The sequence below is a fragment of the Mytilus californianus genome, unplaced genomic scaffold, assembly GCF_021869535.1.
Source record: "Mytilus californianus isolate M0D057914Y unplaced genomic scaffold, xbMytCali1.0.p SCAF_6, whole genome shotgun sequence".
Lineage (NCBI taxonomy): Eukaryota > Metazoa > Mollusca > Bivalvia > Mytilida > Mytilidae > Mytilus > Mytilus californianus.
In genome coordinates, this window is record NW_026262712.1 from 64,469,036 (window position 1) to 64,493,556 (window position 24,521).

Here is a 24,521-nt window from a genome sequence, read left to right on the forward strand (position 1 = left end):
CAGAATCCTAGAAATATACTAAGCCGGGGATAAATACGTTTAAAGGGGCATATTAGCTACCAGATATAAAAAAAATAATTGAAATATGATTTTTTTTGTTCTATCATTAATGAAAGTGAAAGTGTGAAATAATAATTCACTTTTAGAAGTCAGTTTGGTTTAATTTTGTCAAAATAAGCTAAGAAAAATCACTGATGACTTATTTACTTGCAAAGGAATAATTCGAGCTCCCTGAATCCGTATTCATGTGACCTTCAATTTAATCCTTAGCTAGAGATGGGTTACGCATGAAATAGGCATGTTCAGTTATTAAAAGGAAAAGAATGTGAAACAAGGGTAAACCATTTGATTGACTGATTCCATCCACAAAAACTCATTCTTGTACAGGTAAATAGGATGATTAACATATACTGTAAATTCAGAAATTATTGCGAGGTTTTTGTTAATGCAAATAATGCCACTGGGTGAGTATCACAATAATAAGAACTCGCATTCTGATATCTGATACATATATCTGTATGCAGATTTTCCTGAAATCGCAATAATTAAACTCACATTTTTGTCTATTCTTCAACAATCACAATAATAAATGCACGCAATAATTTCTGAATTTACAGTATTGTTAACCTATAATATGAAATCAAACAGACCTAGAAAAATCCAATTGCACGAGTTCACTATCTCTTTATATCTAGATATGTTTATGTTTATATCGTGTTATATGACTGTTTGCAGTCTTCGGAGGTCACCTTGATGGTTAATTAGATGGCGTCTAGACTAAAATACACACCAAATGCTGATACATATTATCTAGCCCATGCATTGTAAATTGTTTATTGTAGACTTTTTATAATTTGGATATACGTTTTAGTATGTTATAAATCAAATATGAGAATTTGAGTCAAATCGGTGAGCATGAATTTGACAGCTAATGGTTTCTTTATACAAAAGCCGCATCTACAAGTATGTAACTAAGACAAATGTAATAATTTCCCTTGTTGCTAGATATCTCTTCACTTTGTGATGAAGCCATATATGTTGTCTCCTTTTTTTCTATTGTAATTTATTTTGGAAATTGATATTCAATTTATCAAATGTATCAGTCATCATACTTTTTCATTAATGTCTTCTTCTATTTGTGTTTCAAAACTTATTCTATAGAGCATACCAAAATGGAAGCTAATCCAGTATTATGTAATGTGCAAACATAAATCGTGAGTGATCATAAATGTTTATCCAACATCCACTTCACATTCATATAATTGTAAAACACCTGTCACTTCATTGAGAACTATATGATATAACCAATTTGAAAGTAACTGTACAATTTAAAGGCTTGTTTTGGTATCCATTGATGCAGTCTTTATGCTTTACCATTACAAGAAAACTTTTAAGGGGAGGGTTTAATGTAACCAGTTAACATGTTTAACTCCACCATATTCTGCATGTGCCTGTCCAAAGTCAGGAGCCTGTAATTTAATGGATGTCATTTGTTAATGTAAATCTTATTTGTTTTTCGTTTATTGTATTATACATAAATCAGGCGTTATCTCATTTAAATTATTTTACATTTCTCATGACAGGGTCTTTTATAGCAGACTATACAGTATGGGTTTTTCACATTGTTGAATTCCATACGGATGCCTATAGTTGCTTACATCTACTTCCTTTGAATTCTGGTGGATAGCTGTCCTCATTTACTACATTGGCAATTATACCACATCTCCTTTTTTTATCAATAATTTATTATAAATAGGTATGCCATATGACGCCATTTTGTTGTTGGATTTCAATGACTTTCTTTTGAAACGTCATTTTCAAATAGGTTATTTAAGGATTTCCCTTTGAATTTCACCCTAAAAAATAAATCTTCAAAAACAGCAACCTTCAGAGTATCAATTTGTTCTTTTTCAGCGGTAAAAATAAAATTAAAAAATTTTCCGAACAGTTTAAAATTGCGCCGTCCGCATATGTTAACAATATTCGCGACGTCGTGTTCAACGTTTGAGGATTAGATACCGTTCTCTAGCAGTTTTGATGAGCCATCGATACTGGAGCCTCTAGACATTATAAAAGCTTGCTTTGGTATCCATTTATACATATTTTATGCTTTTCCATTACAACAAAACTTGAACCTGTCATAATCTTATACACTTATATATAGTTACAATCATAGTGATAAAGGTTTTATTCCAAGCAAAATAAGAACTCCATTAATAAAAACCAATTATTGACATCATAGTTTTCTAGAAAAAAGATCTTGTAACTTATTAATGCCATGTATATCAAACAGCATCAAATTCAGCTATGAGTCACTTAATTACTTCAAAATAAAAAGACAGAATCTACTCTTTGGTCACTGAATGAAGAATAAGCAAAACACCAGCCTACTCGCAACTGACTAACTTCATTTCCAAGTCTAATTCTATTATCAAAATCTCATGAAGAAATTGGAAGATTACAAAAGTTCTAAACCAATTTATTTTGGCCATTTTCCATTGATACATTTTTATTCATATAAGATTGTAATTGACAGTGGTCTTAAGTGGTAATCAATATCACAACTTCATCTGACCAAATACGTTCATGGACAAATGTAATATACATTGTTAAGCTATTATAACTTATGTTGAAAATGATATGGAAATTGTTACATCTAAAGCATTTGTCTTGTTCAGCCATCACCAGAGTGAGGACAAACTTTTATAACACTAAGATGCATAAAGTTCTAAAGGAGCAAAGAGGAACTAAATCGTGGCAGATCCAGTAGGGGCGTAGAGGGTATACACCCACCTTGATCGCCCCCAAAAATAATTATATCATGATTTGAATGATTTTTTATCATAAAATCGTCCAAAAAAGTAAATAAGTTTATAATCCGTTTTATGGAATTACTCCCCCTTTCAAAAATACTGGATCCACCCCTGCAAAAGAATCAATAGACAAAGAAATGTAACAGTAGTTTACCATAATTCAAAATCTCATAAATAGATTAAGAAGACAAATCAAGGTAACAAACATCCATCCATCACCTGCCATGTAAATTTACTCTCAGTCAAAATGTCACAATCAGGAATAGCTGGACACAATCTGTAAAATTACAGATAAGATAACTTTTCTGATATCTCATGATCTATAAGACTGTGAAAAACATCTCGCTAGTGAGTTGAGAAACAAACATATTGTATCGGTCAACCAATTCATAAAAGTGACATTCAAGCTTATGTAGTGTCCATTTCAGTCAATAACTCTGTTGGAGCAGTTTCAGTGTAAGGAGCACACCTCTGCTAATGAAATCTGTAAATTGTGAACATGCACAAGCATAAGATATCAAATGAAATACGTAAATGCCATACGATAGGGCAAAGAGTATATTACTGCTGAGAAAAGGTACTCGACTATATTGGAAAGTTGCAATCATCATGTTCGTCATAGATTCTAGTTTGAAATGTGTCAAATAGTTAAATGTAAACTTTAGGTTGAAACTTGAAAAACTCAAGACCACTTTCTTTTTGGCAATATCCCAAAAATGTTAACATTTTATTAAGGAATTCTTTATAAGCTAACCATGCATGTACTTTTAGTTGTAAATACTAGCACTTTGCCATTATGACAAATATCTTATTTCTCTGAATTTCATAACTTTTAATCTTAATTTTTACTAATTGTCTACTAGAATTCTCTTTCAAGGGGACACCAATGTATCAAATTTTAAAGCATGGTGAAATTGTATTGTATACAATTAAAACTAACAGCTAATGCAGTTACCAGAAAGAACATAAATTTTTATGACGACACATTTTCTGGAATTGTTTTAACAACGTACATTACATTTTCTATATTTTCAGTAGTCAATTAACAAACAAAAGACTGGAAATCTGTAAACTGTTGGAAAGACAAATTTCATGAACAAACAAACATAAAATTTGGTTCTTTGGATAAGAACTATATAATAATAAGGGGATGTGGTATGATTGCCAATGAGTCAACTATCTACCAGAGTTCAAATGACGAAGATATAAGCAATAAGGGGTTACCATACGGCCTTCAAGAATTAGAAAAATCCATATAGTATAGTCAGCTATTAATTGCCTCACATGAAAAATGTGAAACAACTAGATCAAATCAGAAAGCAGCCTTGTTTTACAACAATACAATTTACGAAAAAAACAAATATACCGGTAAGAAATGAACAACGACAACCATTGTATTTACAGGCTCCTGACTTGGGAGACAGTGGTGTAACAGCACAACATAAGAACAAACTGTAAAAATCATAGTCTTATATAAAAATTGTAATACAAATGTAGTATCTGAGGAAAAAGATTTCAGAATACCAGAGAAGCTGAAATGGTAATATATACTTTACACATTTGGTATTAATAAGATATGATTCAGCTTGTACTTATTTATATCTGTTAACATGGTCATTTCGAAATGTATGTACATGTACTATATTTTGACAGATTTATACTTCTGTTAGAAATATTTTGTAATAGATTTCCTGAACTAACATCTTATTTCATAATTAGTGCAATTACAGAAAAATACTTATTACAATCAATATTATCAAAGGGTCTCTTAAAAAGAGAAGCTTATTGTTGAGAAAAGAAGTCCAAATGCAATATGGATAAAATTGAAAATATAAACTTGTGTGTGTGTATGTGCATGATATTAAAAAGATTCAATTTCATATCAGGTCAGAAGATAACTGCTATAATGCATCAGAGAATCTAGCCCTAAAAATACTGTAAATCAAGCTAATCCCCAGGTATTCTAACCTTTTTTTGCAATTATAAATACAATTGAAAAGAAACTAATTTGGAGTAGAAATGGGAACAACTAAACTACATAAAAGCAATAAATAAATTAGCAAAGAAGAAAACTTAACAAAACAAAACTGTTTTGTTTTCACTCAATTTCCGTAAATTGATTAAGAAAGTTCAATTTGGATGGAGTTGTTAACAAAATCGATTGGAAAGAAACTAGTTTACTTAGGCATTAATGTTTTACAGTAATTATTGATATTTGCTATATCTACTGTTTTGGAAATTTTTTTAAATACAAGATCTTATGTAAAGCATAGACAACACAAGGTCAACTGAGCTTCTATAATTCTTTATGAAACTTTATTTTTTCATGAAATTGTCTAATGAAAGGATAACAATTAATTCAAAGTAGGAAAACTTAATTTCAATGCAAACTTTAGTCCCCCCCCCCCCCCCTTTTTTTTTAAGTACTGAAATTTAGCTTCATATCTGCAGGCAGTCAAGTTCAAGGTCTTTAATTCTGTTGATGGAATGCCAAACATGTATTTACAACTACTGGAAACAAAATGCCTTATGGAGTAGCGAGAAGATATCTCCATGAAAAAATCTAAGATCTAGTTTAAACTTAAACCCAACTAATTTAAAATTCATAATTTGGAAAGTAAGTTTCACTTAATAAAGGGACATAACTACTAAATAGAAGTTTCACTTTATAAAGGGACATAACTCCTAAATAGAAGTTTCACTTTATAAAGGGACATAACTCCTAAGCTAAGTTAAGTTATCAAACAGATACTATTACAGTGAATGAACAAAAGTAGTTGTTACTTTGGATTATTTATTAAATATTTAAAATGCCATTTCAGGAGAAAAAGAAAAAAAAGTTATAAAATATATTTATAGCAAAAATTTGTGGGTGACGAAAAACTTATATCTATGTACAGTAGCTTCAAATGAATGTGAAACAAAACAACAGGAGGTCTTAATGAATAATTAAACAATTGTTTCAAACAGTCATCGGTGAAATTACTTTAAAGAAAATTTTTTAATTTCTGAAACAGTTTAAGTGATCATTGACTAGAAACATAATAAAGTTCAATTAATTTTAAAAGAGGAAAGATATTAATTTTATTATCAAAAATTCTATTATCAATGACAAAAGTATATTAGTCTAAAATTAATAATTTAATATAAATAATTTTATCCAGGTAAATATATATATATAATATACCATAATACAAGAATTTTTTAGACTGTGGTTTTTGCAAACATTGCCAAATAAATATTTGTCCATGATATTTCACAAATATATGTACTGACCATACCATTGCCTATAATTGATTACATCCACTTCATTTGAAGGTTGGTGGATAGTTGTCTCATTGGCAATCATACCACATCTCCTGATTCTTATATTGACTCAATCAAACAAATGTGAATGTTTTTTTCATACATGGAAAAAATTACTTAAAATAATTCATGTTAAAGTTGACAAAATAAACAGTTCAAACTGCAAAAAATCAAGAAATAAAAAAACAAATAATGATTTTTTTTTTGGTTTACTGAAAGAATTTTAATGTAATTTTCTGGCAAACTTTTACAAATAACTGTTTCAATATTGTTGTGCAAACACTTTGAGGAAGAAAACAATTTCAATTTTATAAACAAATGCACAAAAGAGCAAAGAGGTAAATGTATAAATATTTCTTTTAAAAAAACATAAAATATATCCTTCATTTATGATTTAAAAACAAACTAGATGAATGAAAACCAAATCCAATACCAGTTATTTCCCTTTTCTAAATGTAACTTATTCTTTTTAATAAATAAAAGTCAATTATTATTTAACATTTAGAAAATGAAATCTTATTAAAACTTAAAAGTTTGTTCATGTCATATAGATATTTAAATATATGTAAATCTAAAAATAAAATATTTTCTTATTTTTAAACCAATACTTACTAGTTCTGCTGTGGATAAGTATTCAATGTTTTATCCAGAGTCAGTAGCTACACTGCTTGGAAATTACAATTTGCATAAAAAGCACATTAAATATATCAAACCATCAGAGGAAAAATTCTGGTGAGAATTTAATATTTTCCATTTTCTTGAAATGGTATACTGCAGCCAAGTGGAATGATTAATTAGTTATCCGACACAGAATTTGTCAAAAGTGGGATCATATATACCATTGATTTTTCATTCAGTATTGGAGGCGGAGAATCATATCTTGTAATTGGTATGTGCTGATTTATTTGAAAAGAAATAACTTTGGTAAGAAATTCTAGGAGAAGATTAGTTTGACTAAGTGCATCATAGAAGATTTGATAGTAAAAAATACATCCATACAAATATCACTTTTCGTCTGTCAGATAATTCCTACAGGATTTTTGTTCAATAAAATTACATTGATTAGGGACTTGAAAAGTTTTATGTACTAACACCCGCTGAAAGCAATCAACGAATTTATCGTTAGATTTATCCATCGTCAATTTATATGGAAAGTATTTTATTATCCTGTACCGGAACTTTTTTTATATAGAAATCAATGTAAAACTGCCAAAAGCCAGAACTGTGATACATATAAGGTGTTTTTGTCACTGTCCTATTCATATCTGATAGAAAACTCTGACAGAATAATTCCCCCTGCGGAGTTCATATACAACAATGTCTGAATGTTTGAGACGAGTTTATAACAAATTAATAATTTTGGTTATTGGTTATTTCTGCAACATAACTTTTTGCTACAATTACATAAGTCAAGCTATTGTCTGGTTATAGATTAACAGCTATGTGGTTAGTGTCAAGTGATGGATTGCTCATATTCTATATTCTGACAACCCCTAGAGGAAACAATGTTTTTATTGAAAGTAGTTTGCTACAAAATTCCAAAATCTGCTATCACCATAATTAAACTCATTTATGATTACTATACACAGGCACTTGTCTTAGAAAAAAATTTCCTATATACCTTAATGTGTTATATTAAGGTATATAGGACATTTTTTCTGAGACTGTGTTACTATAGTAACAAGTTGATTACTTAAAGTATACTGTGGATTCGTTATTATTTGTGGGTTACCAATGTGTGTGGATTTCCTTGAGTGAGTTGGTACAGGGGCACTCATTTCCCCAAATCACTCATTTTATAATTTTTTTCAAACTTGACTTCAAGGCCGTTAGTTTTCTCATTTGAATTGTTTTACATTGTCGTTCCGGGGCCTTTTATAGCTGACTGTGCGGTATGGGCTTTGCTCATTGTTGAAGGCCGTACGGTGACCTATAGTTGTTAATTTCTGTGTCATTTGGTCTCTTGTGGAGAGTTGTCTCATTGGCAATCATACCACATCTTCTTTTTTTATATTCAAAGTTTTTTTCTTTCTTTTACCAAGATCCCACTTTTATTAACCCCCTATATCCAACATCCCCAATTTTTGTTAACCCTTATATACCACATCCCAACTTATTTTTGCCCCTATACCCAACATCCCAAAAGCGTGTCACCCCATATGGGTATACCATAGCTTTATATGTTGAATGAAATAAAAAGTTTTATCTATAGGATGTATGCAGCTTTATCAAATCCATGAAATCAAATATCCATAAAACACACAACTTTGAACAAATCCCCCAAAAATTGGTATCCATGAAAATATATAAGAATCCCTAGTTGTTGTTTGTCTTTGTTGGCATATATATCACATGTTGCAAAATTTTACTACTAAGCAGTCAAATCCAAATTCAACAATTTCCTTTAGTCACAGTCAAGTCTCAATCTATGTCAATCAAGTGTTTCTTTTTTAGGTCAAATAAACAATGACATATAATAACTCACACACAATACATATATAAGCTTAGGAGCTACACGATTCATAAATATCCCTGCTTTTTATATTTATTTCTGTAACTGGAAGCATGCAAATGTGTTCCCTACGTCAAGAAAGGAAAAAAGGCTTTCAAGATAAAAATTAGGAGATGTTGTATATAGATATAAGAAGATGTGGTATGAGTGCCAATGAGACAACTCTCCATCCAAGTCACAATGTGTAAAAAGTAAACAATTATAGGTCAAAGTATGGCCTTCAACACAGATCCTTGGCTCACACCAAACAGCATGACTGCCAACAAGACAATAATCAACCAAAGACCAAGGACCTAAAGTTGTAAACATATATAATTTTTTCAGAGGTATCTGAAAAAATATCTTTGAAGCTGCATGGGTTCACAAGCAAAATTTGATACATATAAATATATAAGGTACTTATGCTAGAACTCCTAAATCATCCATGTCACGTGGAAAATATCAAATCAGTTGCTGTCACTATCATATTCAGCTACTTTTCTTATATTTCATTAGAATCAAAAATCAAAATATCTGAGCAATAACAATCAATTCAATATCTTTCAAGAAATTTTACAAACTTCAGACCCAGTCATGATTTATATTTTGATAAAGTCATGTAAAACTGAACAAATAAGTTGACCCTCAGATTGCAGCTAGCTTTGACCATATCAACTTTATTTTCAATACATCTTCTCATGGTGAGTAACAAATATCCAAAGTATCAGTAGTCATTCATGCTACTCAAAAGTTACACAATTAGAAAAGACAAACAAAATGATTACCACAGAACAAACCAATAAAGGGCCTCGGTGGTTAAGTGGTCTAAGTAATTCATCTCTACAGGGATCACTAGCCTGTCAACCATACCAATTACCTCCAACCCAAACTTATTTTGCAGAGAAAATATATGTTAAAATTTCACTGATATGACCCGTTTGTATCACATGAACACATTTTCATATCAATATAATTCTCTTGTCATGACTTTAGTAAGTCTTCCGCTTGAATTCAAGTTTGGAAAACCTGTAGTTCTTTAATCAATTACAAATATCTTTAGATGTTAATTTAGAAAGTTCCGTTAATTTAGAAAGTTACGTAAAACGGAAATCTTCTGCATGGTAAAGTACAATCCATTTAATTTCAATAAACCATGTTGTCCGTATTTCTACATAAATCTCTGTTTACATTAAGAGAAAGGATTGGAAACGTGACTTTACCCATTTACTTAATCACTGATTCGGATAAAGACTTTAATATGTGATAGAACTTCCAAGAAAAAAATCATTAATTCAAATAATTTAGTATGTAGGGATTACAGAGTTCTGGGACATGTTTAACAACAAGCAACAAGTACACAAAGTTTATAGAAATGTTGGGGTTCATTGGAAAGATTCACAAATGAAATTTTCATTAAAAGATTTGTCAAAAAATCTAAATCCTTTTCTCAATTAACCCAATTATGAAAAAGTTATCAACATTTCACCATAATATTCATTTCAATAACTCTATTCATAAATTGTAATGTAGTGTGTACGATGCTTTTTATTTTTTCACTGAAAACTGTCAGTAGCACTGGAATAAACAATTGGAAGGGAGCATCTTGTTGAATATACCATTAAGAGTAGATCTTCGCAATAAAAGTTACCACATACATGTGATAATTACCAAACATGAGACAAAAGTGATGTCCTATGAAAAGAAAAGGAACAACATTAGGATCGAGGTTAAGGTCATTTGAGACAATAGTGATGTCCTATGAAAAGAAAAGGAACAACATTAGGATCGAGGTTAAGGTCACTTGAGACAATAGTGATGTCCTATGAAGAGAAAAGGGACAACATTAGGATCGTGGTTAGGGTCACTTGAGACAAAAATGATCTCCTATGAAGAGAAAAGGGACAACATTAGGATCCGAGGTTAAGGTCACTTGAGACAATACTGCTGTTTTAGGAAAAGAAAAGAGACAACATTAGGATTAAGGTTAAGGTCACTTGAGACAATAGTGATGTCTTATGAAGTGAAAAGGGATAACATTAGGATCAAGGTTAAGGTCATTTGTTATTAATATGGAAAGAACAGTGTTTGTTGTTTTGGGATGGTTCTACATGACCAAAGATAAAGTTCAATATATTTTAAACCAATGTCAGAGGTTAAGGTCATGATTATGTAATAGCTTTATGTAAGATTTGTAGACTATATAGAACTTGCCTCTTGCATTCCCATTTTTGTTACAATTTGTAGAATCTTTTCTCATTCAAAGATAAGCTCATTATTCTTTTTATAAAACTTATTGTTTCCAGTAAAAGAACAACTGATAGTGTTAAGGAAACTAGAGGCTCCAAGTGCCTTGAATACTCATCAGGAACTATAGGAAATATAAAACCAAAGTTTCATTTATTCCATATATATAAGGCAAAATGTGTAAGTCAATTAACCAATCTCATACTGGTCCTTTCTTTAAAAATCGCAATAATAAATGTGTGTACAAATTTCTGAATTTACACTAATTAACCTCATCCATATATAACCTGAATGAAGGGGGTAAATTTTTCTTACTTTTATATTATATACAATCAAATATCAATACTTTCTTCAATTTTCAAAAATTCTAATTTTTTCAAAAGAAGGTTGTGCTTGTGAATGTGCTTCAGGATCTGAAACAAATCTAACCACTGTTGATGTAGTATCAATATAACATACTATACCATAACAAGCTTTATTAGAAAATATTATTTCTAGACATTATTATAGCTAAGTGGTAAATAAAGATGGTTTTCTCCTGTGAAGTAAATGGTGTAATAAAATATGCTACTGACAGGTTATTGCAAAAGTCAGATTCTTTCTATCAGTTTAATTACAATTCCAAGATCATTCTGTCTCAATATGGGTAATTTTTTCCCTATATTGTCTCTTATAAACACAATTTACTGTTTTTTATATATCTTTGTTTTATTTGTTTGCTAATGGATATTTCTTCTTCAGAATATGCAATGAATACCTAATTGATAAATTGCATTATATAGTAAATAAGCTCACATTAACTAAAACACTACAAAGTAATGTTTCAATACTTGTTAGATAAACACTTAAATCATATTTTTTTTATTTTGCAGTGAACTTTGTCTTAGTTGGAAATTAGGACAAGTAAAATGTTCAGACCAACAGATGCTCCCTGAATATAAAAGAAGAATGTGTCTGAGGACAGGAATGCCCCCACTCAAGCTTTGCAATTTTCCAAGTTAAAAAGGGCATAACTCTAGAGCGGTAAGTGACTCACTGCCCTAATTTGAACTCTGTTTGGCAGGTTTGGTTCTTAGCATTGTGTATGAGTTTCATAAAATTTGCATGAGGCAAAATTAAGTTAAAGTGCAGAAACAAAAAGATTTGCAATTTTCAAAGTTATAAAGGGACATACATGTAACTCTAGAACAGTAAGTGACTGACAGCCCAAATTCAAACTCTGTCTGCCAGTTATGGTTCTTAGCATTGTGTATGAGTTTCATAAAATTTGCATGAGGCAAACTTAAGTTAAAGTGTGTAAAACGAAAATGGAGCAGACAGAAGAACTGAAAGATGGAAGGACGGACGGTCAAGGGTAACACTTAATGCCCCCGTCGCCTACGGCTGGGGCATAAAAGCAAAAAGATTGAGGCCTAAGTTGTAATACAGAAGTGAAGGTTACGTTGAATATGCAAAGAAAAAATTATTTAATGTAGTTCTATTACAAAGCAATCTAACTTGATCTCAGAACAATTTGTTACTGGATCTAGACAGACTCGTGATGAACAAACTAGACAGACACTGCATGCTTTCCTAATTCTTTGTTCTGGCAACATTTATATATCTAGTATAGTTATTCTAAATCAAATAAAATGTAAACACATTGAAAAATATCAATATTTCTCTCTCCATAATATACTTTAAGCACACATTCAACATGGTCACTGTTTCATGAATTAAACAGAAATCCTTTATTGAACTGGTTAATCTGTATGAAAGGAAGGATTTACAAAAAAATTTTGGAACTGTGCACTTTCTAGTCATATTTCCATAAAAATAAAAATAAAATAATTATTAAACTACTTTAGGTCTTAAAGGTGCAAAAAAGAAAATGCATGTTCTGAATGACATGTAGTTAAGGATAAGATGAAGGGAACTGCTGCATTGCTGGCACCAATCCCATGTAAAAAGATTTATGACGTAAAGTCAAAGTTGAAAAATGAAAGCAATAATCCTATTTTGGCTGAAAATAAATTAAACAGGTAGAAAAGGCAGTAATGGAAGAAAACTAATTATTGGTGAAACTTGGTGCAGAAACACTAATTTACCATGATGTAATTTGAGAAAATGAGAAAAAGTTATTTTATTTAGAGAAACTCGTTATTTCATGTAATTGATATGAATTCAAAGTTCACATTGATGAAGTCTTAGATTTTATTTTCTTTCAATTTTATATTTCCAGATGAATTCAGGATATTTGAAAAAGATGTAGTGAGATAGTGTAAATATATGAATCAATAAATCAAATGCTTTAGTGAAAGTAACAATTATATAAGGCCCCTTTATCAATCTTTTGAGGCAGTTTTTAAATTGATAGTATTCACTCTAACCAAAGATGTGAACAAGTGAAAAACATTTCTTCTGTAGCATGTGTAGCTATAACTGAGAGGTACTTTGGTATTATTTTGTAATCCTAAAACGACACTTCATCAAAAAACAAATTTTTCTAAAAGTGCTTTCTTCTAAAAGTGCTATCTCAAATTTCAATTACTTTACATATTGAGACATCTTTTGGCCTTATGTGATGAAATTCATCCAATTTCATCAAATGCTTTTAAATTTGGAAAAACAGATTCCCTATAAAACTACAAACCATTTAACAGTTACATCACAAAAGTTTTCTTTTGCTGAAGATAATGACATAAGGAAACCACTGAAAGCCGTGAAACAGAATTCCAAAGTTAATTTAAATAATAACTCATCTTGATATCAAATACTTAGGGATTGTTCCCACAAAAAAATAATCTAAGATAATGTGACATTAGTTCAAATGAAAAATTCAATTATAGTTTTTTTTTCTAAAATCAACAAAACCATATATTTGTTAAGTTAGTATTAAGAATTTAGAACCTGTTATGTTTTTAAGAGTAAAAGTACTTTGAAAACTATTACATCAGCAAAATTTGTAAGACAACAAGAAGGAGTGGATCTGTTTGTGACAATGCTAATCCAATCATTTTTATTTTCAAAAACAGATTCAGTTCTCTTTGTGCTGTCTAAACACATTTTTTACTAATGCAATAGTTTTAAAAGTACGCCGACCCTTTAAAGCAAATCAACAAATAATGATTTACATAAAAAATGTATGGTTTCGTTTCGTTGAGAATTTAAATCAGAGAGTTTTGTAATTGATGTGAACAAAAGAAGAATGTCGTATACATCATTGAAAAAGCATCCCATACATAACAATCAAAAGATATCTATAGATTTGTCAACATACAATCTTCAAAAGGGTCACCCACAAGTTTCTTTGTATTTTCTGAAAGCACCTTATTATAGCTATCGTCTCATATTTCATTTCAAAATTCTTTTGTTAAGTTTTTATTCATTTCACACAAAAGTGACATTTTCATGTATAATCTATACAAATTCTGACAATTTTTGCATCTGCAGCGTGAAAAAAAGAGCTCTGTGACCAAACCATTTTTATTATATTTTTGAAAATAACTACTTTTAAGCCTAAAATTTGTGAACAAATCAAACAGAAACAATTAAAGATCAGCATTTGATGGTTCATTACTATATAGGAATCGGTACCAAAAATGAAAATGGTCAAATGATCGCTTAAACGATCAGAAGGTAAATAAAAAGTATTTATTGCAAATTTACTTTCAATTTCCATGTAAACTTACAAAAAAACACAAAATAATTAATATATCAATGGAATGTCTAAAAATACATCTGATTTGTACTCTTATAGTGATGTCCAAAAATTAATATTTTCTCTAATATTCCCATAATTGTTGTTATACAAACTAATACTTATGTTCTTAATACTTGCTATCCAACATGTGCAAGCCATCAAATAATTAATGACACCACAATGCATAGTAGATAGTAATGAGAACCATTTATAAAAAAAAATCACATATAATTGTACATACCACACTGCCACCTGGTGTTGAACAACCACTTCTTCCTGAATGGTACCCTCTCAGATGTCTACAATATACAACAAAATATTTCTAGTGTTATTACCCGATCTGACCAGCATATGTAACCTGACCAGCAGAAATACAAATATGAGCTTTACATACTATTTATATTCTTCATTTGCATCAAAATCTGTTATTCTATCCAAAAATCTCCAATCTTGAGGCAAAATAAAGTGAGAGAACAGAAACTAATTTTGGGATGTACTGACAGATGTACTGATGGATGTATGGACAGACAAGGGTAACACTTAATGCCCCCTCTGCCATGGTAGGGGCATAAAAACAAACCTTAAACCATGTTTTGTACAAACATTTCAAACATTAATCAGTTTTCTATATTTTCTTGATAAAGTTGTGATATTTGGCTGCCTGTCCAATATCTGTTTCAGAGAGATTTTTTAACAGCTTATCAATATATTTTTCTATCTGCAAATCACAGCTAATTAAAGTAAATATACCATAAATAGCAATTTTGTTTTAGTACCATGTAATCCAAAGCAAATATTTCATTGGTTGTTGACATGCAAGAACAAGAATTTCTCTTGGTTTCTCATTACAAAGGATAAAGAACTTTTACCATGACACATATACTTCCTAACATTTGTACTGTAGATTTCTTGTGTGTTACAAATTGTTCTACTTTATCAGTAATTTCTACATATTCATATTGATCCTACTGTTAATTTGTTTTCTTACATCACGGACAGGACGTGATACAATATCAGGCAATGACGTCACTTAACAATGCAGCAACTTCATGCTTTTCACGTCCATTTGCACCAAATATCTTAATGAAATGCATACAACTTCATTCATACAACAGGACAACTATCGCATTGATTTGTATTTGTAAAAAGAGGTTATTTAAATTAAAACATTTAATTTCATATTCTACTCCAAGAACAAACTGTTTATACAAATTACCAATGAAAAGAACACTGTAAATTAAGAAATTTTTGCAATATTTTTATCATTGCGAAAATAACATAGTTTCAGTAACTTTTAAAATTACTTAAATTTTGTTCATTTTACCTCAAATAACTAAAGTGTTGTTCCTGTAACATTAAATGAATAGACTTATAGGACAACCAGAATTACCTGCCAGCATTACACCTTAAACCCTCTTCCATAAATATCCCTATTTTCAAAGTTAAATAACATATAATTCACCTGAAATCCATTTCTGACATAACTTCATCATGACTATCATAGGACTGGTTTCCTGTTCTCCTCATCCTGTCTCTCTCTCTCTTTGTATATATTCTTCTTTTTCTGTTCTCTTTTCTTGGGTCAAAGTACTGTAATAGACAATTCATTTATGATGTTATTTATAAACCATTAGTGATGGTTTTTGAGTCGGCAAAACATCAATATAATATATAACAAGAACCATACAAAAAGCCATCAAATGCAATTATGAAGCAATGAAGAGAGTTAAATTGTTAATGTCGCAACATCTTATTGCATAAATGTAATATTGTCATTGCTTTGCTTCAGTACGACGGAAGTGATTTGTGTATGAAAGTCGCTGAAATTAAACTTCACATCAACTTTTGTTGTATTTGTCAAATATTCCTAACATCAAAAACACCAAATATAGATTTGTCATCTTTTTTTTCTACCAGTTTAGTTGACTGATCATTTGAAATTAGTTTTTAAAATATTTTTTCACCTTAAATATCTCTAACCAGCAGTGAATAAAAATGCAAAAACACAAAACATAAACTCCTCTTTGAAACTTTCTTACAGGGATAGGTTTTAATAAGTATGTATATGTCGTAATAAAAAAGTGGTGATATATTAAGCAAAGAACTATATATTGTATTATTGCGAACCAAATGAAACTTTTCCACAGATTCATCTCTTATTGGTCAATCTATTCAAACTTTTGTCAGTTCTATTGTCCCATTCAATAAATACAATAGCTATTGTTCTCTGTGTAGTTTTTTCACTGGGACCTTTGAATTTCTTCTAAGAGAAATCCATCACTGATTGATTAATTTACTTGAGAAAAAAAACTATCTTCTAAAAGATGAAAATACATGTTTTACACTCAAAACTGTGTGTGATGTTGTATTTATTCGATATCAACAATAAATTTTCAAATCTGTTAAAGTTGATTTCTGACAAAATTTTCAACATTGTTCCTATCTAAATTTATTTTTTTGTGTTTGACAAATAAAAACTGGAAAATGATGATGTTTAAATCAAGGCCTTCTTAAATGTGTTCTATAACTAAACAAAAACAAAAAAAATGCAAATTTCAATAGGAATAATGCTAAAAATTTTGTCAGAAATCAACTTTTTATGATTAAATCAGTGTTTATATTAAACACATTGAAAATATATTATTGATATTGAATAAATACAAAATCACATGCATTTTTTTAGTTAAAACATGTATTTTCATCTATTTAGAAGATGTTTTTTGGCTCAGTTAAATTAATCAACGAGTGATGGATTTCTCTTAGAAGAAATTTAAAGGTCCCAGTGAATAAACTACACAGAGAACAATAGCTATTGTATTTATTCAATGGGACAATAGAACTTACAAAAGTTTAAATAGATTGACCAATAGGAGATGAATCTGTGGAAAAGTTTCATTTGGTTTGCAATAATAAAATTAGTATAACTATACCTTAGAAAAAATAAATTCTAAATCATAGGTTTCATAACTAGTGAGAATAGGATATTGCTTGATATCAACTTAACATATTCAATCTCAATAAAAATATGAATAAGACTTTGTTGAATTTATTATCACTATTGAATAAAATTATGAGAATTTAATAAACTCTCTTTGTGCTAAATAGAAAAAAACTTTTGAGAAACATTGTTCTTATCTTTGGCAGCCATACAGTCTGATGTCATGGGTCTACTTCAGGGGTATAGTATCAGCATCAAACACATTCTAAAGCTTTTATTGGGCTTCAGAATAGAATCAATTTTTACAAAAAAGATTTCTGACAGATGAAAAATGTGAGTGTTTTCTGTATTTTTGAAAAATATCTCTATTACGGCAGAAAAAAAGTCTGAAGTGACCATTGAGAATCATCATTGACACATTCAAAAGAGAATAAGTATTATCATGCTTCCCTTTGCCTTTATTACCCTTCTCAGTTGCTTCGTAGTTCTCATATCATGGCTTTGATACATGAGCAGACATTATCAAGGATGTCACAATGTCTGAGGAGACTTATCAATCTTGCTTTCATCAAATGTAAAACCATCTAACCGAGAGGGAAAAGACCAGTAATAGAACGATAAACAGATTATCAGATTTTTACATATAGCCAAAAAGGTTAACATTGTGGCTTGCGGCTGGTATTTTACGATATCAATGTGTAGAAAACCCGATAATCTATACAAATCCATTCATAAATACAGAAGAATCTTAAAAAATTTAATTTATATGCTTTTATATAAGTCAGAAACTAAATATTTTAACAGATGCAAGCCTTTCCTAACAATTTGGTTACTAATGGGAGACAACTCTTAGCCAATCAAACCAGTTCATGATTTGGTAAAAGTTGACAAAAGCATCAGCTATTCAATTTATATTTGTAATTGTCATGTTTAAAATGCATGTAAAGAAAATGGATATTATAAAAAATATTTATATTAATATATTTGAAACAGTATACTCATCTTCTACACTTTTTCATTCTTCTGATCTTTAAAAATTTGATTAACAACATCAGTTCATTAATTTTTAATTTAAAGGTTTAATCTGAGATGAAGGTACAAGTTGCTGTGAATAAACTTAAAATGTCTTCTTTTCTGGGACGCTTAGAAAACAAAAATCAATCAACCATGCATCTTCTTTTCTGTCTAAATTTTTATTTTATATTTTCAGGAGAAATGCATTACAATCCTTTATTTTGTTAGTAAACTATTTACAGAACTCAATAATTCATCATCAATCATTTCATAGATAATCTTGGTAGAGGCATTATATTTAACTATCAGTACACAAAGGAATACATATTTTTGATTACCTTAATCAGAATGACCAAACCATGAAACCATTATATCAAATATCCTAAAAACCTTGGAAATTGATACTGTAAAAGTTAATTTTGTCTATCCTTCACAAACAACAATATCAGTACCTTTAAATAATTTGTAGAAAACACCACACAATATTGAAAACAAAAAACTGTGAAAATTAATATATCCAAGCATGCTGTGACTGACAAAACTGTGAGAATTTGATGTCAACAAAATTGACATTTGAACACTGCCCACTGAATTAAATTACCCACGATAAAGTCTTCCAAAAGATAAAAAATTCTGAAAATATTTACAGTTTTTATTTTACTGCAACTCCTGTTTCAAAAAGATTAAACTAGGATTCTTTCATTGACTTTACTGTGTAATTTTTTAACCTTATAAAAGAACAAATTTCACAATAAAATGAATCTAAAGTAAAACCATCAGGAAATTATGTTTTTTTCATAAACTCCAGGTCAGAATAAAAATTCAGTATTCAATGAAAAATTTGATAAATTGTAAAGGATACTGTGGAACCCTGTATCTCGCCTGCTATTGCAGCAGTCAGTTTGAAAGGGTAATGTTGATTGCCTAAAACTTAATCCATTTATCAGTACTGTAAGATACAGGAATTTTGGTTTGAAAATCTAACTTTTTCTTTAGATGCTATTTCTTGATCTTGAAAAAGCTTATTCCCAAGATTCAAAACATTATTTGAAGGTTTAACAAATTTATTGATGTCTTAAAAATGTAATTCTAGACTGATTGTAAATGTTGTTTGCAGAGAAAATCAAGTCACTTATCAGTAAAATATGGAAAAATGAAAAATATATTTTCAAAACTTGGATTTAGACATTATCTCTTTATAACTGATGTTGAAAATACTTTAACAGCAGACTGTATCAAAATGTTATCAGCTTAAAAAATGTAGGTCCTTTTATCAGTTAAATACAGAAAAATAAAAAAAAATGTTTTACAATTTTGCTCTGGATACCATGGATACTGTCTTTTGATTATAAAAAAAGCTTCTGTCCAATTTTCATAAAATTCCATGACTCTTTGACACAGTTATTGATGTCTGAAAATTTTAGCCTTAGACTGCGTAATTATTTTCAAAAAAAAAAAGATTAAGGATGTACTTAGGTGAGGTTTAGGAATTTGGGTCAGATGTTCAGACTCCTTGTTTTTTTCATTCAATACAGGGTAAAATATTTTGCCCCATAACATCCATTTTTCTTTTCACAAAAGACTTAATAGCTCATAAAAGGTCATTTACCAAAATTTAAGCAGACTCTAAATTTCTCTTCTTTCGATTTGAGACCCAAATAATACCAATGCAAATATAAGGTAAAAGTCCGAGTCAGCCTTTTCCCGCCGTTTTAAAAAAATCAAATATTGCGAAAAGGAGCTCCATAACCTATTAATATTTTTAACTTATTTTGTTCCTTAACTTATGCTCTTCTGACTTAAAGTATCAATTTTAAATTCTAGATTTTTAAAATTTCACCTTAGTACATCCTTAAGTCCATTTATCAGTTGAATACGGAAAAATGAATTTTTTTTTGCATAGCTTAGCTTTGGATACTGTCTTTTGGTCATAAAAAAAAGCTTCTGTCCAAGTTTCATAAAAACCTATGAAGGTTTGACAATGAAATTGATGTCTTAAAATTTTTTAGCCACACTCTGAAACTAAATGTTGACTACAGAATGTACGATTGCTATGTCTTGCTTCTGAGACAAAATATTGCAGGTTCAACAAAAATAAATCTATAAGAACTAATTAATAAAAACAATGAAACCACCTCATGTCCGAGATGCTTTTGCTGTTCTCTTTGTCGTAGTTTATTACGTAAACGTTCTATCTCAGACTTGTTATCAATACTAACTCCATCTTCATTGTCAGGGATAGAATTCTGAAAAGATATTGGCATCAGAGCAAAAGAAAATGAAAATTGCAGGCTGAGCATAAAGCGAGTATATATATATTGATTAAAGTGAAGTTAGATATCTAATTTTGCACTAATAATCATGCAGGAAGCCAAAACTTATTAGAAGAAATATTCCTTTTAAGGATAGCTACAAAGAAATAAAGATAACTTCTAACTAACTACCAGATAATAATATAATATGTTAAATAAGCCATTCATAGATAGAATTCAGAATGACAAATCAGTCTGTGGAGTCTGGTATACATGTAACTTGATCCAAGTAATAATCTTACTAGACTTTTCATATACTGTAAATTAAAAAAATTGCGTTGTTTTTATCTTGAAAATTGCAACAGGATAGCTTGCTGAAAAAAAGAACACTTTTTGCATTTCAAATTTAGATAGCATTTTTGTATGCAGCATTTCCTGAATTCAAAATTATTAAACTCACTTTTTTGTCCATTGATCAACAACTTCAATCAAAAATATAATGCACATAGTTATTTCTTAATTTACAGTAGTTTGTAGTTTTTTGTATTTCAGAAATTAAATTGGAAAAAGTTCAATACACAGATAAATTTGCCAATATTGTGCAAATCAGTTGAGTGCTTTTTCAAAAGAAATTTCCAAGTAATTCAGAGTATTCATATAATTTTGTAAGTGAAATAGCATACATAGAGCACCATGCGAGCAGTGTAAAATATTATGCATTTAATTTGCAATTGTCTCGAGTATTTCACCTCATCTAAGAAGTTCATTCCATGCATTATATTACAGAAACTACATGCAGTATTAGGATACAATATACAAGTATATACATGTATATATGTAAAGCATAATATAAATATTTAATCTATATTATAATTCTAACCTAAAATACAGGGCTATTGGTCATCAAACTTTACTCAGTGCTTGGAGTACAAAATGCTTGCTTGAAACGCTAAATCCAGTATTTTGATTGGTTGAATTCTGATTCTGAGTATGATAATTGTATTCCAAATGTTTATGACAGCAAGGCCAGGCCTCACAGTGATAAACATTTTGAGTATAATTATTAGACTCAGACATAAACCAATCAAAACACTGGATTTGATGTTTCCAGCACAAATTTTGTATTCAGAGGACAGAGTAAAGTTTTATGATCGACAGGTCAGATCTACCACTAAACATATACATTAAAACCAGCCCTATCTACTACATACCTTTTGGAATAATTGTTTATTAGAGTCTGTTCGTGTTGGCAGTCTAGGTGTATCAATATCAGTATTAGTATCACTAGATATGTCAGGTCTTTGCTTGCTTGCAGTATCTTTTGTTGGTTCTGGTGGATGATAGGTAACATTTCGTAATTTGACTGCAGGAAAAAATCTAATTTGTTGGTCAGGGGAAGGCTTGGGCAACCTACTCATCTTTGCCAGCTGTTCGACTTGGCCAGCTGTCATCTGTTGATAAATGTAGAATAAATGTTTAGAGAGTAGCAGGGCCATATAATTAAGTGTCACTTTACATTTCTTTCCATAAATTATATTAAACTGGATAAACCAAAACAAATTATTTCAATATTTTTGAATTTCAAATTAATGTTTAATTTGAGAAATACCTGCAGTGACTTTCATTGGTTGAAAGTAAACAAGAGTGCACACGCTGATATGTCTCGCCTGTTTTACTGACCATTGATTTTATGTTGAAAGTCTTAAAGTTAACATTTTTAAAGATCCATGACAATGAGGTCAAGGTCAGATAAAAACTATCACACAGAAATGTACAACTTACAATTATTCCATACACCAAATATAGTTGACTCATTGCATATGGTAATTGAAAAACAGACCAAAAAACAAAAACTTAATGTTAACCCATGAACCGTGGATTTGAAGTCAAGGTCAGATGATACTGACTAAACAGACATGTACACCTTACAATCATTCCATACACCAAATATAGTTGATCTATTGCTATTAGTATTTGAAAAACAGACCAAAACACAAAAACTTAACATTGACCAATGAACCATGAAAATGAGGTCAAGGTCAGATGACACCAGCTAGACAGACATGTACACCTTACAATCATTCCATAAACCAAATATAGTTGACATACTGCTTACAGTACTTGAAAAATGGACCAAAACACAAAAAATTAACATTGACCAATGAACCATTAAAATGAGGTCAAGGTCAGATGACACCAGCTAGACAGACATGTACACCTTACAATCATTCCATACACCAAATATAGTTGACCTATTGCTTACAGTACTTGAAAAACAGACCAAAACACAAAACATTAACAATGACCAATGAACCATGAAAATGATGTCAAGGTCAGATGAAACCTGCCAGTCTGACATGTACCCCTTACGGACATGTAGACGTTGCAAGGAACCCATATACCAAATATAGCTATCCTATTACAATAATACATGAGAAATTCACATGACAAAAAAACTGTAATTTTTTTTCAAGCAGTCACTGAACCATGAAAATGAGGTCAAGGACAATGGGCAAATGACAGACGGAAACTTCGTAACTTAAGGTATCTGCATACAAGGTATGAAGCATCCAGGTCTTCTACCTTCTGAAATATAAAGCTTTATACAAATAGTTTACGCCGCCACCAGATAGTAATACATTTGTACCTTTTTCACGCCAACTGCGACTTTCGTCGCAGGCGAGACAAAAACAAAGATTTATTTCTTGATTAAAAAAAGTTTGAAAAGATTTGGTCTTGTTATTTCAGAGATGATGACAGAAAAAAAATACCATTCAGAATCAAAAATTTTCTTTATCATGTGCATGCACCCATACATTATTTTTGAACAAATCAACATGTAAACAGTTAATGGATTGACAGACAACAGAAATATAGATGATGGATATAGCTTATACTACATGTACTAACCCTATGGGACAGGTGAACTACAAAACCTATATAAAACAAGAGGCTCTCAAGAGCCTGAATCGCTCACCTGTATTTCAGAGGAGAAGATTTTTAAATGTTAGCAAACTTGATGAACAAATTGTGTAAAATTGTCTTTAAAGGGCAATAACTCCTTAAGGGGTCAATTGACAATTTTGGTCATATTAACTTTTTTGTAGATCTTACTTTGCTGAACATTATTGCTGCTTACAGTTTATACATATCTATAATAATATTCAAAATAATAACAAAAAACTGCAAAATTTTGTTAAAACTACCAATTCAGTGGCAGCAACCCAACAATGGGTTGTTCGATTCGTCTGATAATTTCAGGGCTGAAAGATCTTGACCAATTAAACAATTTTACCACATGTCACATTTGCTCTAAAAGATTTAGTTTTTGAGATATAAGTCAAAAACTGCATTTGACCCTTATGTTCTATTTTTAGCCATGGCATCCATGTTTTTAGATGGATACAAACTTCGGATCCAATTTATAAACAAAATACCCTAAGGAACATTTAGTTAAAGTTTGAAGGTAATTGGCCCAGTAGTTTCGGAGGAGAAGATTTTTAAATGTTAGCAAACTTGAACAAATTGTGTAAAATTGTCTTTAAAGGGCAATAACTCCTTAAGGGGTCAATTGACAATTTTGGTCATATTAATTTTTTTGTAGATCTTACTTTGCTGAACATTATTGTTGCTTACAGTTTATATATATCTATAATAATATTCAAAATAATAACAAAAAACTGCAAAATTTTGTTAAAACTACCAATTCGGTGGCAGCAACCCAACAATGGGTTGTTCGATTCGTCTGAAATTGTCAGAGCTGATAGATCTTGACCAATTG

General features: G+C 30.1%; 1 protein-coding gene across 5 annotated transcripts in view; it reads right to left on the reverse strand.

Annotated features, from left to right (window-relative positions):
* The window catches only part of LOC127706293 (uncharacterized), a 64,047-nt gene that overhangs the window by 14,191 nt on the left and 25,335 nt on the right, over positions 1–24,521 (reverse strand). For 4 of the 5 annotated variants that reach the window (XM_052210810.1, XM_052210809.1, XM_052210813.1 and 1 more), the window contains 4 exons: positions 21,952–22,191; positions 20,624–20,734; positions 15,999–16,126; positions 14,778–14,835 (listed from right to left, as the gene is read on the reverse strand). In XM_052210810.1, the coding sequence (XP_052066770.1) occupies positions 14,778–14,835; positions 15,999–16,126; positions 20,624–20,734; positions 21,952–22,191 (537 nt within the window). The remainder of the gene's footprint in view (positions 1–14,777; positions 14,836–15,998; positions 16,127–20,623; positions 20,735–21,951; positions 22,192–24,521) is intronic. The other variant, XM_052210808.1, reaches the window with a different exon arrangement.